The sequence below is a fragment of the Polistes dominula genome, unplaced genomic scaffold, assembly GCF_049000335.1.
Source record: "Polistes dominula isolate Pdom_NZ unplaced genomic scaffold, Pdom_raw_medaka contig_373, whole genome shotgun sequence".
Lineage (NCBI taxonomy): Eukaryota > Metazoa > Arthropoda > Insecta > Hymenoptera > Vespidae > Polistes > Polistes dominula.
Genome location: NW_028300899.1, coordinates 5,968,554 through 5,984,266, shown reverse-complemented (window position 1 = coordinate 5,984,266; position 15,713 = coordinate 5,968,554). Strand labels below are relative to the sequence as shown.

At 32.8% G+C, this 15,713-nt stretch overlaps 1 protein-coding gene across 1 annotated transcript in view; it reads right to left on the bottom strand.

Annotated features, from left to right (window-relative positions):
• Window positions 1-15,713, bottom strand: part of LOC107074638 (sallimus) — a 138,040-nt gene that overhangs the window by 44,529 nt on the left and 77,798 nt on the right. Inside the window, 6 exon segments of the mRNA XM_089179482.1 lie at window positions 383-603; window positions 675-772; window positions 911-1,011; window positions 1,102-1,561; window positions 1,644-2,419; window positions 2,768-9,655. Coding sequence (XP_089035608.1) covers window positions 383-603; window positions 675-772; window positions 911-1,011; window positions 1,102-1,561; window positions 1,644-2,419; window positions 2,768-9,655 — 8,544 coding nt within the window.

Sequence of the window (15,713 nt, the reverse complement as noted above, 5' to 3'; positions counted from 1 at the left end):
AATAATAATAATAATAATAAATAAAATAAACAAATAATTAAGATGAATCTTACTTGCTTGGACATAATTTTTTCTATTTTTTTGGGACTCAAAGGGCTCGACAAATTGTTTCGATTGAATTTATTTTTGCAAACATAAGAAATATTAAAATAATAATAATAAATAATGTGCATATATATATGGGAATGTAATTGAGTGTTCGTTTTAGTGTGATAGAATTATTGTGATAGTCGGATAGGATTTTGAGGATAATTAAAAGGGTTCAATAATGATTCGTTCCCATCCCAAAGCGTTGAACTGAAAAGAACTAGGATTTAAATTAGCAACAAATTTTCTTCTAAAAATATTTTATAACAATTTATAATTGTATTATAATAATTACCTTCTACGGACAAATATGTGGTAGTTGTGGATACACCAAGTGGATTATGAGCTTCGAATACAATCTCACCAGTGTCATCTGGATAAGTTTCTGTTATCGTTAACACTGAAGTACCATCTTCAAATTCTTCGATTTGGAATTCTTGAGATGATACAATTTCCACACCTTGCTTATACCATTTTCCTTCTGGCTTTGGCTTACCTTTGACCTTAACTTCCAATCTAAAAATTAATTATTTATTTAATGATTTGTTCAATGTGTTTTTTATAATTTTTTTGTTTATTTTTATTACCTGGTTAATTCACCATCTTTGGTAGGAATTAACTGAGGAAGTTTCTTTATTATTTCTGGAGCTGATTCCTCTGTATCCGTATCGAATAGAGGTGTCTCCTATAAATAATAATTATGTCATATATATATTTATTTTTTTTATTAAATTTATTTAATTTATTATTTATTTCATATATTTATTTCTTATTAATTTTATTAAATTAATTAAATTACTATTACTATTATTATAATAATAACCTTTGGCGATAATAGATCCTCTTCTGAACCACTTTGTCCTGTGGTAAGTGACGTTGCAATGATCGACGATGCAATTTCAGAATCTGGTACGTACTCATATGCTATTCAAACATAAACAAAATAAATATTTTTAATAACAATTTAAAATAATTAATCATCATTAAATAATACAAAAGAACGGATGAACAAACCTTCGACGATAAGTGACGTTGTACAAACAGCCTCGCCAATAGGATTTTTAGCACGACAGGTGTATTGACCAGCATCTTCCGGGAATACTTCAGTAATTGCAAGACTACAGACACCTTCGGTATCTTGCCAAATTGTTATTTCTTTTCCTTCCTTGATTAACTTGTCATCGTGGTACCATTCAACTTTTGGAATTGGCTTACCTTGTACAACACATGTCAAATTAACACTTTCACCGTCCATCACTCTTACAGGTGATAATCTTTTTACGAATGTCGGTGATATTAATTCGGTAGCTTCTTCCCAGGTTGTTTCAAGAAGATTAACAGTTGCTGTACAGGTAACTGAACCACCAACATTTTCTGCACGACAGGTATACGTTCCTGCGTATTCTGGTTTGATTTCTTTCACGAGTAACAAGGATCTGTTTTCTTTCGTTACTATTCTCATCTGTGCAGTTGACTGTTGAAAATGAATACAATTTATTAAAAGGATTGTTTTTTTTAATATTTAAAAATTATTAAAACAATTGTTAAGAATTTACCTCGAGTGGACGACCTTCGTAAAACCATTGGAACGATGCAATCGGATAAGATTCAACTTTAGCTTCCATGATAACAACTTCACCTTCTGCAACTATTTGTGGTTGCAAGGGTTCGATAAATCTTGGTGCTTTAACCTCATCAGTTTTATCTTCACGTTCTTTGATGGTAACAGAACCAGAACTTCGTGCTTCACCAGCAGGATTTTTAACTCTCACCTCATATTTTCCACCGTCCGTTTTAACTGGTTCTGGTATCAATAATTCCGTAGTATTTTCGTAAATTTCAATAACACGATTTTTACTAGGTACAATTTCGATTCCATTGCGATACCATTTAACTTCTGGTTTTGGTTTACTTTCGAAATCGGCTGTTAATTTCAATGGTTTACCACGTTCAGCGACCAATGCTGGCAATGGTTTCGTTATCGTTGGTGCTTGCATTATTTCTGGTTTAGATACTTTAACAATGTTGCTAATAACCAAATTAGCTCTACATTCTGCTCGTCCAAATTTGTTTACTGCACGTACACGATAAGTCGTTTCATCTTGGGGTTTAGGTTTGAGTATTGTTAATTTAGCTTCACCCGTTTCTGGGTTAAATGTTATTTCCGTATCTTCTTTTTTCGGTTTGATCTCATTTTCATTGCGATACCATTTAACTTCGGGTATTGGTGTGCCAGTGACAATACATTCAAGCGTTGCTGGTTTGTGCTCTTCGACCATAAGTGGTTTGATTGGTATTGGGAAGTGAGGAGCAACACCTTCCTCTTCTTTTTCTATTAAAAAGATTTATCAATCAAATTAAACGATCTTTGTTAAAAAAATGCAACACAATAAAACACATTCATAAACAAAACAATCTATTATACGTGCAAGTATTTTTATTTATTTATTAAATTTTTTGTTTAGGTTATTAGAGAAAGAAAAAGATGATGCGTTATCTGTAAAAACAAAATAAAATTATGTGTAAAGATATTTTTATTATAAAACTTTAGCGATAGGAGGAGGGGGTATTATTATTATATTAAAAAAGTTTTTGTTTTTATAAAAATATAGATGCAGGTATTTAAAGCAAATCAAAATGAACACAACACAAATCATAGCATCTTTGATAATATCAGTACCAAAGATGACTAGATTCACTGTTGACGTTGCAACTCCTGCCGGATTGGATGCTCTACAAGAATACATTCCAGCATCTTCTTCTTTAACCTTGGTAATTTCTAATGTTGCTGTTGTTTCAAAGATCGTCATAATGTATTTTTCACTTGCATGAAGTTCTTGTTCGTTTCTATACCAAGTTACTTCAGGTACAGGATTACCGACTACGGTGCAAGTGAATTTTGCTGGTTGTTGAAGTTCAGCAATAATTGGTTGCAATTTTTGGATGAATCTTGGCGCAATCTTTTTATCTTTATCTATAATTGGTATGTCAACTTGTGTACGTTGTCTACGTCTTCGTTTAGTTTCTTCCGTAACTTTTTCTTCAACTATTTCTTCAACTTTCTGATCGTCTTGGACAATTTCTTGCGGTTTCTTTTCGGTTTTGATTATGGTTTCTTTACGAGTTACTTGGAAATCTTGGACAGAAGTCAAATCTTCTGAAATGACTTCCTTATCTTCAGTTATCAATTGTGGAACAAGTTCATCTTTTGGTTTATCCTTCTTCTTTGGTTTTTTCAATACCAAATCTGTACGAATTTCTTCAACTTCTTCTGGTTTTTCAGGAATTTCTTCTACTTTTGTTGGTTCTAATTTTGGTTTTTCTTTCTTTTCTGGTTTCTTTGTTACAGTTTCAACTGTTACTTCCTCTATTACTTCAACCTTTTCTACAACTTTTGGAATTGGTTTAGGTTCTTCAGGTTTTTCTGTAACTTCTTCTACAATTTCGATAACCTTTTCAGTAATTTCTAAAGGTTTTTCTTCGGGTTTTCTTCGAACTTTTCTCCACGATACTTCAGTCTTTTCTACGATTTCTTCGTCAACTTTTTTATCTTCCTGTACTTGTTCAACTTGTACAATTTCTTCGATTTTTTTCTCAGGTTTTCTAGCTTTCCGCCATGGCATTTGTTTTATTTCGGTAATTGGTTCAATCTTTTCTTCTGTTTTTTCGGTTATTTTCTCAGGGATTAGAATTTCTTTTTCAGAAATTATTGTAGTCTCTTCAATTTCTTTAGGACGTACAATTATTTCGGATATTTCTTTGACTTCTTCATGTATTTCTGTTATCACCTGTTCTTGATCGATTGGAACTACAGTAACCTCTTCCTTAAAATCAACAACCTTTTTCGTTTTTCTACCACGTCGCCATGGGAATATACTAACTTCTTCTGGTTTCTCTTCTTCCGGTTTTTCAATAACCGAAACGGGAACAAGTTCTTCAGATTTGGCTTCGTCGGGTTTCTTTTCTTTTATGACTGGTTTCAGTTTGACTTCTTCTGGAACTTTTTCTTCTGGTTTTTTCTTTTCTACAGGTTTTAGGGTTACTTCTTCTTTGGTTTCTTCTTCTTTAGGAAGTCGTTTGACTGGTTTCAAATGCACTTCTTCTGGTTTTATTTCTTCAGGAATTTTTTCTTTTCTAACTGGCTTGAGCTTAACTTCCTCTGGAGCCTCTTCTTCAGGTTTCTTTCTGAAAACTGGCTTCAATGTTATTTCCTCTTTCGTTTCTTCTTCTTTAGGAAGTCGTTTAATTGGTTTCAAATGCACTTCTTCTGGTTGAATTTCTTCCGGAATTTTTTCTTTCCTAACAGGCTTGAGTTTAATTTCCTCTGGAACTTCCTCTTCTGGTTTTTCTTTTCTAACAGGCTTGAGTTTGACTTCCTCTTTGGTTTCTTCTTCTTTAGGAAGTCGTTTAACTGGTTTTAAATGCACTTCTTCTGGTTGAATTTCTTCCGGAATTTTTTCTTTCCTAACAGGCTTGAGTTTAATTTCCTCTGGAGCCTCCTCTTCTGGTTTTTCTTTTTTAACAGGCTTGAGTTTGACTTCCTCTTTGGTTTCTTCTTCTTTAGGAAGACGTTTGACAGGTTTCAACTGCACCTCCTCAGGTTGTACCTCTTCTGGAACCTTTTCTTTTCTAACAGGTTTTAATTTAATCTCTTCTGGAGCTTCCTCTTCTGGTTTTTCTTTTCTAAAAGGTTTAAGTTTGACTTCCTCCTTAGTTTCCTCTTCTTTAGGAAGTCGTTTAACTGGTTTTAAGTGTACTTCTTCTGGTTGAACCTCTTCAGGAACCTTTTCTTTTCTAACAGGTTTTAGTTTTACCTCCTCTGGTGCTTCTTCTGGCTTTTCTTTTCTAACAGGTTTAAGTTTGACTTCCTCCTTAGTTTCCTCTTCTTTTGGAAGACGCTTTACTGGTTTTAACGTAACCTCTTCCGCTTTAATCTCTTCTGGAACTTTTTCTTTTCTTACGGGTTTTAATTTAACTTCTTCTGGTGCTTCTTCTTCAGGCTTTTCTTTTCTAACAGGTTTGAGTTTAACCTCTTCCTTAGTTTCTTCTTCTTTAGGAAGTCGTTTGACTGATTTCAACTGCACCTCTTCAGGTTGTATCTCTTCCGGAACTTTTTCCTTTCTAACAGGTTTCAACTTCACTTCTTCTGGTATTTTCTCTTCTGGTTTTTCCTTTCTAACAGGCTTAAGTTTAACTTCCTCTTTGGTTTCCTCTTCTTTGGGAAGTCGTTTCACTGGTTTTAGTGTAATTTCCTCGGGTTGGATGTCTTCTGGAACTTTTTCCTTCCTCACTGGCTTAAGCTTAACCTCCTCTGGTGCTTCTTCTTCTGGTTTTTCCTTTCTAACAGGCTTGAGTTTAACTTCTTCTTTAGTTTCTTCCTCTTTAGGTAATCGTTTAACAGGTTTCAATGTTATTTCCTCTTTAGTTTCTTCTTCCTTGGGTAGTCGTTTAAGTGGTTTCAACTGCACCTCCTCAGGTTGTACCACTTCTGGAACCTTTTCTTTTCTAACAGGTTTCAACTTAACCTCTTCTGGAGCTTCCTCTTCTGGAGCTTCCTCTTCTGGTTTTTCTTTTCTAACAGGTTTAAGTTTGACTTCCTCCTTAGTTGCTTCTTCTTTAGGAAGTCGTTTGACTGGCTTCAAGTGAACTTCTTCAGGTTGAATTTCTTCAAGAACCTTTTCCTTTCTGACAGGTTTAAGTTTAACCTCCTCTGGAGCTTCTTCTTCTGGTTTTTGCTTTCTAACAGGTTTAAGTTTGACTTCCTCCTTAGTTTCTTCTTCTTTAGGAAGACGTTTAACCGGTTTCAACTGCACTTCCTCAGGTTTTATCTCTTCTGGAACTTTTTCTTTTCTAACAGGTTTTAGTTTTACCTCCTCTGGTGCTTCTTCTTCTGGCTTTTCTTTTCTAACAGGTTTAAGTTTGACTTCCTCCTTAGTTTCTTCTTCTTTAGGAAGACGTTTAACCGGTTTCAACTGCACTTCCTCAGGTTTTACTTCTTCTGGAACTTTTTCTTTTCTTACGGGTTTTAATTTAACTTCTTCTGGTGCTTCTTCTTCTGGCTTTTCTTTTCTAACAGGTTTAAGTTTGACTTCCTCCTTAGTTTCTTCTTCTTTAAGAAGACGTTTAACCGGTTTCAACTGCACTTCCTCTGGTTGAATCTCTTCTAGAACAACTTTTTCTTTTCTTACAGGCTTCAATTTAACTTCCTCTGGCGCTTCTTCTGGCTTTTCCTTACGAACAGGCTTGAGTTTAACTTCTTCTTTGATTTGTTCTTCTTTAGGAAGACGTTTGACTGGTTTTAATTGCACTTCCTCAGGTTGAATCTCTTCTGGAGCCTTTTCTTTTCTTATAGGCTTAAGCTTAACCTCCTCTGGTGCTTCTTCTTCTGGTTTTTCCTTTCTAAAAGGCTTGAGTTTAACTTCTTCTTTAGTTTCTTCCTCTTTAGGTAATCGTTTAACAGGTTTCAATGTTATTTTTTCCTTAGTTTCTTCTTCTTTAGGAAGTCGCTTGATTGGTTTCAACGTAACCTCTTCCGGTTTAACTTCCTCTGGGATAATTTTTTCTTTTCTTACAGGCTTCAATTTAATTTCCTCTGGCGCTTCTTCAGGCTTCTTCTTGACTACTGGTTTCAGTGTTACTTCCTCTGATTTAACTTCTTCGGGCACCGTTTCCTTCCTAACAGGTTTCAATTTCACCTCTTCTGGTGCCTCTTCTTCAGGCTTCCTTCTGACAATTGGTTTCAAAGTTATCTCCTCTTTCATTTCTTCTTCTTTTGGTATTCTCGTAACTGGTTTCAACATCACTTCCTCTGGTTTTGCTTCTTCCGGTACTTTCTGTTTCTTAATCAACGTAACTTTAGGTGTAACTTCCGTTTCTTTAGGTGTTTCTTTTTCTTTAGGAATGATTTCAGTTGTACTTTCTGGTATTGGTTTTGCTGATTGTTTTCTTCCACGTCTCCAAGGAAGCTCTGTTTTTTCTTCAACCTTTTCTCCATTTACCAATTTTTCCGTACTCTCTGGTTTCAATTGTTCTTGTGGAGTTAGTACAACAGGTTTAAGCGTTGGTCTTTCCATTTCTTCCTGTTCCAATTGTCTGCTACTACGTCTAGTTGGTTTCAAACTTAACCTCCTAAAATCTTCGATAACCTGTTCATCTTTTTTAATTGGTTGTTTCGTTTCTTCCACTTTCATAGGTACCACCTCAGGTTTTGGTGCTTCTTGCGTTGGTTTCTTTTTCATTTCACGACGCCAAGGTGCAGTTGAAGTTTCAACAGGTGTTTCCTTCTCTAATGGTTTTTCCTCAGGTTTAATTGACATCGTAATTTCTGTTTTCTCACGTGGCTTTTCCTTTTCTTCATCCAATGGTTTTTCCAATGGCTTTTTTAATTTTTTCTCACGTAACCAAGGAAGTGTAGAAACTTCCTCCTTAGGTGCTTCCTCTTCCTTTTCTTTTTCTTCAAGTGCCAATTCTTTCTTTGGTTTTTTACCTCGAATCCATGGAACAGCTGTTTCCTTTTGAACCTGTTCAGTTTCTTCAACTTTATCAGTTGTTAATTTGGTAACATCTTCTTCCTCAACGTATGGTGCTTTTTCTGTCTTCTTCTTTCCCCTTATCCATGGTACAGCTGTTTCCTTTTGAACCTGTTCAATCTCTTCAACTTTATCAGTTGTTAATTTGGTAACATCTTCTTCCTCAACGTATGGTGCTTTTTCTACTTTTTTCTTTCCCCTTATCCAAGGTACAGGTGTTTCTTCTTTTACTTCTTTCTTTTCAGTTTCTTCTTCTCTGTCAATTTTTAGAGTTGTTTCATCTTCTTTTTCCTCAAATGGTATTTTGTCTTTTGGTTTCTTAAGTCCCCTTAACCAGGGTACTGGTTTTTCTTCTGTGATTTCCTTCTTTTTAGTTTCTTCTTCCTCTCTTTCAATTTTTAGAGTAGTTGTATCTTCTTTTTCTTCAAATGGTACTTTGTCTTTTGGTTTTTTCAGTCCTCTCAACCATGGTATACCTTCTTCAGTTTTACGTTCATCTATCGTGGTATCTTTTTGAATCTTCAACAATTTACTATCTTCCCGTTCTTCGATACTTTCTACAATTTTGTCATCAACTTTTTGTAATTCTATGGTCGTTTTCTTTGTTGTTTCTTTCTTTTGTTCAGGTTTGACAGATTTTAATTCAACTTCTTCTAATGTTTCTTTCGTTATTTCTTTTTTATCAACTTTTGTTTTCTTCAGCGTCACCATTTCTTCAGTCCAAGGTTTTGTCTCGGTTACTTGTGGTTTCTTTTCGATCTTTTTCAATTTTGATTCAGTTTTAACACTCACGTCAGTTTCTGAAGTTACAGTCAACCTTGTTCCATCATCTTGTTCGACATATTGTTCAGTTTCATCTTTCTGTGTTAATTTCTTTTCGATCGTTTCTTTTTTCACTGCTTTCAAATCAACATTTTCAATTTCTTCTTTGGGAATTTCTTTTTTATCAGGTTTAGATTTTTTCAATGTAATTTTTTCTTCAGTCCAAGGTTTCATTTCAATATCTTCCTTCGATAATTTTCTCGTTTCTTTGACCTCATTAGAAACACGAATTAATTTGGTACTTTCATCGTCACGATATTCTTCTTTTGATTCCTTAATAACCGGTTTAAGATCAACTTCTTCAAGTTCTGGTTTTTGTATTTCAGTTTTGACGGGTCTCGATGGTTTTAATTTAATAGTTTCTGGTTTTTCTTTGACCAATTCTTTTCTTTCAACTTTAGCTCTCTTCAACGTTACTTTTTCTTCAGTCCAAGGTTTAGGTTGTTCTACTTGTTCAGAAATTATTTTGTCTTTTGTTATCTTCTTTTCTTCAGATATCTTAGATAAATCCAAAAGTGTCGTATCTTCTTGTTCTTCAAAGTGTTCGATTCTTTCATCTTTCTTCGAAATTGTTTTCTTAGTGGGTTCACTTTTTTTGGGTTTTTGATCTTCATCCTTTTTGGTAATCGTTTCATCCACTTTACGTGACAATTGTAAACGTTTATCATCTTCTTCTTCAACATACAATTCTTTAGAAGTTTCTTCAATCCGTGAAACTTCAGACACTTCTTTCCTTCCCAATGTAACATCTTTGATTACTGGTTTCAACGTCACAGTTTCTTGACTGGGTCTTCTGATTTCTTTTCTATCAATTTTCGTAGGTTTCAATTCAACTTGTTCCAAAGTTTCTTTAGGAATATCTCGTATCCTATGTTCAGTCTTTTTCAAAACGATTTGTTCTTCTATCCAAGATTTCTTTTCACCTTCAACAACCAATTGCAATTTGTCCAATGACGAATCCTTAGATTTTGGTTTATCTTTTCTCCATGGTGTTACACTTGTAATTCTAGGTCTATGACTAACACGACCTATTCGCCAAGGTAAAGTTTCATCACCTGGTTGAAGAGGTTTATCATCGATCGGTAAACCTTCCTCATCCAATAACAATGGTTCTAATATCACATCCTTTCCTTTCTCAATACCATCCACAAATTTATCATCAGTTTTATAACCTGGCCCCGATTCTGCTGGAACTTTGTAATAAGTCCCTTTTCTTTCTGAAATATTATAATCAATTTATGTTTTCTAGGTTAACTTACTCGAATATTTAAACACTTTGAGATACATTTTCAAAAAAAAAAATAATATTAAAATCATAAGGATTAATGTAAATATAAATTATCTAACATTTATTTCAATTATGATGCACTTGTGAAGCTTTATTATTTAAATAACAACAACAACAAACTTAAAAACAAAACAAACTATAGTAATGAAATATTTCTGTCAAAGATAAAGTCATTTCGCAATACTAAAATAATATTTTGTCAGTAACGTAACGTCGTGTTCTCAAATTATAACTTGAAGATTAAGATCGGAAAAAAAGAAAAAAACCGGGAAGGGTGGGAGTGTGGGTCTGGGTGTGGGGGGTAAGGGAGTAAATCGAAAAGTAGTCGTGCATTGTAATTTTGAGCACTGGGTAATTCGTTATTGCGAGCCAAATTAAGTACGTAATAGTAAGGAGGGGGGGGGGAATAAAATAAAAGGGCAAATCGCCAAATGTGTCGACCTTCGAACAAAACAAATTTTAATTGAAATTATTCAAAATATGTTTTTGGGATCGTACTACGATTGATCTATAGGTAAAAGATGAGACAACGTTCCAACTATAAGAAAATGTAGTTTGGAGTAGGGGAAAGGGAGTAGGGTGGGATGTAAAGGTAAAATAAACCAAATAGTAAAGGTAAGAAACAAATAAAAGGTGTGTAACTTAGAAACAATGGAGTATATTACATTTCCTTAGTAATAAACTGAGAAGAGAGAAATAAAAGGTGAACCAAAGAGTGAAAGTAGTAGTGGTGGTGGTGGTAAGAAGAGGGGAGAGGGTTTGGTCATGATGCATAAACGATGTTTGCATGATCCGAAGGTTGGACAAATCTCTAAGAAATAGTAGTGGAGTGGGGATGACTCGAGACGACTTACTATGACGTCTTACACACACACACTTCTGACTCCGACATTAGGCTACCCTTAATAGTCATCTACTGGAAGCCGGAGATGAACAAGCTCTAAAGGAAACCACTCTCTCGTAAACTTTGTTGGAAGATGAGTCCCATGAAAAATGGGATTTAATGGAATTTTTTTGAGTTATGGTTTTTATATCATGTAATATTTTTTTGGAATTATTATCAATTTTTTTTACTTCTTTTTTTAGTTAGGTGTGTAGTTCAAATTCGTGTTTAGTTAAAAGTGTCAACATTGTGTTTAGTGTAGTGTGGTGTTTACTTTAGTACAGTGTTTGTATTTGTGTGTTTTTAAAGAGACTCGTGTGAGACAAGTTGTGACAGTTTTTTTGTGGTTTTCTTTGACAGTTTCAGGCCGCCTTCGATTGAACCACACACATGTATTTTTTTTTTTTATTTAAATTATAATACATTTTTTGATCGTGTTAGGTTCAATTGAAGTGCGGCCGTATTTGAACTGGACACGACTGTTTTTAATTTGTGATAAACAGTTACGAAGATGGTGCATAAGATTGTTTAAACAAATTTCAATTGTACAAAGTGGTGCTACGAAATAATATCATAGAATTCTATATTAATAATAATAATTATTATTATATAAACGTAGATATATGTAGAAAATAAAAAGAATATTTCATTCATTATCAAAATATTACTTTGATAATGAGATAAGAAAATCAATGTACAGATTCGTGAACGAGTTTTTAAAGAAAGTCTGTCCCGTTTGTAGAATTCGGGGGAAGGGGTGCCAGTGATCTACCACAATTTAACGTGTGACACATTATATTTATTGGATGAATCATTTACGCGAATTGGATTGGTCATGATGTATAAAAATAAAAATAAAGTAAGAAGTCCACAACGTCTAGCAGTGGCAGTCGTTGCAACCCTGACCCTCTTATCTTTCCTGTTGTGTCTCTCAAACAAACACCTACACTACAAATTTGTTTCTCATTTTCTTTTTTAGGAATTTACATGTCATGTTTTTTACTCCCCCATTATGTTCTAATAATAATAATAGTTATTATTTTTAAATTGTTATTCTTAATAATAAATGTCTTTTCTTTATAGCGAGTTCTGTTTTTACAATCATTTGTTTGTTTTTTTATTATATATTTAATAATATTCATTAAGATTGAATTTGAAAATACAATTGTTAATAACAATTCAATAAAATGACCGAAACTAATTTTTTTTTAATTATTTTCATGTAATAATTTTTGTGTGTGTATTAATTTTTAATTCGTAGATGTTATTATTGCAATATAAAATAAAATTCGTGATGTAATATATAATTAAATTAATTTAACTTGGAAATTATAATTTATAATAATTAATTTAATTTTATATTAAACATATATTTATATATAATTATTTTATATTTAATATTTCGCATATAGTGCAATAATATAATTTATATTGATATTTAATTAAATAAAATATTATAATGAACTTAAGCCAGTTAATTAAAAATTAAAGTTAAATATATATATATATATATATATAAGTCTCTATTATTATTATTATTACAACCTAAAAAAGGACCTCCTCAAAGTTAGTAATAAATGAATAATAGGAGGTGGTGGTGGTATTCCTGAAGTAAGTTTGAGAACATAAAACTAATGTCTAACCAGAAATAAATTTTCTTTCCCTCATGCGACGACTAAGAGTACGCTGACACGAAACGCGGCGGGTACTCTCCGAGTATTATTTTTGGCCTAAGTTGATTCACTGACAGCTGCTGCTTGGTGCCGAAATAGTCTTCTGCTTCGTCGACCTGCACCTCCCCCCTTTCCCCATTTTGCGTTCCTCGACGATGGAATGGATGATGTTAGAAGATCGAAGAATCACCACCAAACCAAAAGACGAATAAAATTAAGGGGGTTCCTCCCCCCTTACCTCTACCCCTATTCTCCTAATCTTCGATGTTAAATGATTCATCGTACTTGTTTTTTCTCTCATTTTTTTGTTGGTTGCCGAATCAACGTTGATTCTTGGCACGTATTTAGTTTTCCAGGTGGTTGCCGATTTCAAGGTCGTTATCGTCATCGGGGGTGCTAGTAGTAGTGTTGGTGGTGGTATTGCTGGTGGGTAGGGGTAGAAGAGTTTCCAATATTTCTTCTATTCGTAATTCTTTGGCTCGCTTTTCGTTCTTCCGAAAATATTTACAGTTTTCTTTTGTAATATATATATATAAATTTGATATTTTTCGTATTCAATATTCTATTGAGGGAGAAATAAACAATTTAATGATTTTTCATCTTCATCTTCTTCTTATTATTAATAAAAGATTGAACGTTATGTTTGCACGAAGGTATTCGAAGAAAAAAAAAGATAGAAATAGAATAACTTCATCGTTCCATTCACGGTACATGGAAATGCGTTATATCCGGTTTAATATTCCATACCATTGAAATGCAAAAAACAAAACTAACGTATTACTCATATGCAACTATAAATTCAAACTCCATATATTATATTATAATAAACCGTTAATAATATTACATAACCATAGAAGAATTTCTTTTCTAAAATATATAAATATAATAATATAATAATTAAAAAATATATAATAATTTATGTATATAAATTTCTAAAAACAAATAAAGAAATACAATTTTGAAATGACTATCATAATAAGTTAGACTTAGCCAACTGACGAGAAGGGGGTAATAATAATGAGTTTAAAGATACGTTAGAGAGAAAAAGCAGTCTCACGAATATATATGTCTACATATGTGTCTGTGTCTACAAATATATATAAATTTGAGTAGTGGTAACTCAGCACATGAATTTACAGAGTATTCGTAGAGTTTCGTTACCGGGTGGTGGCCAAATATAGTTAGGTAATGTAATACACGTCACGTGGTCAGAAATAGCCGAAGAAGAGGGCCTAGGAGGGTGTGCACACGGCACTGACGTGTCCGCTTGCTTGCTTGGTTGCTTGCCTCTACTTTTGAAACGACCGAAAGAGCAGAAACTACCGAGGAAAATATATACGTTTATATCTTTAAGACGAGCTACTCTCTTCACGCTCGTTAAAACAGCTGCTTGAGAGGGGTGGGTGGTGAGGGGAATAGCTGAGAGGAGGAGGAGGGTGGTGGTAAGAGTCCGGAGTCCGTAGGGTCGGGTTGTTGGAAAGCTGATACTCGGAATGTTAAGATTCTCTCGTGTCAAACGTGAAAAAGGTTTCAATATGGTCGTTCATTTTCACCATAACTAATTCAATACTTAGGAATTTATTAATTATGATGATAATGATAATGATATGGTATTATAAAAATATTTTTCTACGCACGCATAAAGAGGGGGTTTGTCTATCCGTGAAACTCTACGTTGAAGATCAATTTTGTTTCCATCTTGGTTTTTTTTTTGCTTCTTCGTAGGATAAGATAAACAGTAATTATACTAGAAGTAAATTTATGTGTTTCTGTTCTATTACCATCACTTCACTCTTCACCCCCACCTCCTACACTCTTCTTTTTTTATATTTATATTCTATATTCTATATATTACGGTTCGTGTAACACGCCTGCTTTTTTTTTCTTTTCACCTTCCTCCTCGAGTCACGTTATATTTCGTGCAAACGATAAAAATGACGTTTGAGAAAATAAAAAATGAAAAATAAAAAGAAGATGAAGAAGAATAATTCGTTTTGTCGGTTTTCTTTGATCATTATATCTTTACTTTACTTTATCTTTACTTTAATTTGTTTTTTTTTTTTTAATACTGTAATTTAAAATGCACCCATATCATTCTCTTAATTTCTCGAGTATTAATTTTCTTAATTAAATCTATATATATATATTTGATCTAGTCGACGAATCGATAACAAATCAGACGTTTGTAGACGTATTTTTAATTAATTTTTATTTAGATATTTTTTGTGTGTTCCATTGTACAATAAAATAAATAAATCGATCGGTTGTGTTAAATGATTATTAGCAGCTGATTAAACTTTGACAACGGAGTAATATAAGTGCAAGAAACGCTTCAAAAATTATTTCTTTTTTTTTTTTTTTTGATTGTTTGTTTTATATATGTTAGGTGTGTTTTTTTTTCTTTTTTTTTTCGTGTCGTGTAATATTTTTTTATCGTCACGCGAATTTGTTGCAGTTGAAGGAAGGATTTTAGGCACCCCCACTCCTCCTCATTTTCTTTTCACACGAAGAAAAAAAAACAATGTTACACATATTCTATTTGACTAATTACTATTAATTAATGAATATATATATTATTTTCTAACATTATATTTGTGTTCTCTAATTATGAAACATTTAAACAAGATGAGTACAATTGAACGAGTAAACGAGTTTATATATTTATAAATTAATAATCATTGTTATTGTTTTGTTGTTGTTGTTATTCGTCGAGGCTTTTGTTCTTCATTGTTTTTTTTTAACTTAAACATTAATATATATTTTTCTTTTCATTTGTTGTTCCTTAACTTTCAAATTCCCTTTCATCTTTCTCTCTTAATTTATCATTTTTCTTATTTACACAAAGTATATTAATTATTATTATTAATTATTATTTATAATTCTATCGAAGCACCACCTGTACACGTTTTTTTTTTTCAATTCAATTATTTTCTTTTTTTTTTTAATATCTAACATAAAAACGTACGTAGAGTGATGTCTCGCTCGTTGATTAATACCTTGTTCGTTGTTTTTTTTTTCACCCTACGTTCGTCATGTCAAAATTAAAAAAATAAAAAAAGAAAACAAAGTATGTCCAAATATTTGGAACATGCTAACAATCCTTCAATCCTTGCAACAATCCTTTTTGCATTGCACTTTTCGTCACAACCAACCCCTTATCTTATTTTTCTTTTTTTTTTTTTTAAGCACCACCTTCGTAAAAATGATTAATTGTTTTTCCTTCTCTTTTCGATTAGTAGTCGAACTTTAAAAAAAGAGAAAGACAGATAGAGAGAAAAATAAAAAATAAAATTTCTTTCTTTTCCGTTGAAAAAAAAGCATTCAACGTCATCAAACATAATTAAAAAGCAGCTCGTTTCACTCGCTCGTCTACTTTTAAAAAAAACAAAAAAACCACGACGAGTTAGTACGATGAACTCCCCGTATTGTGC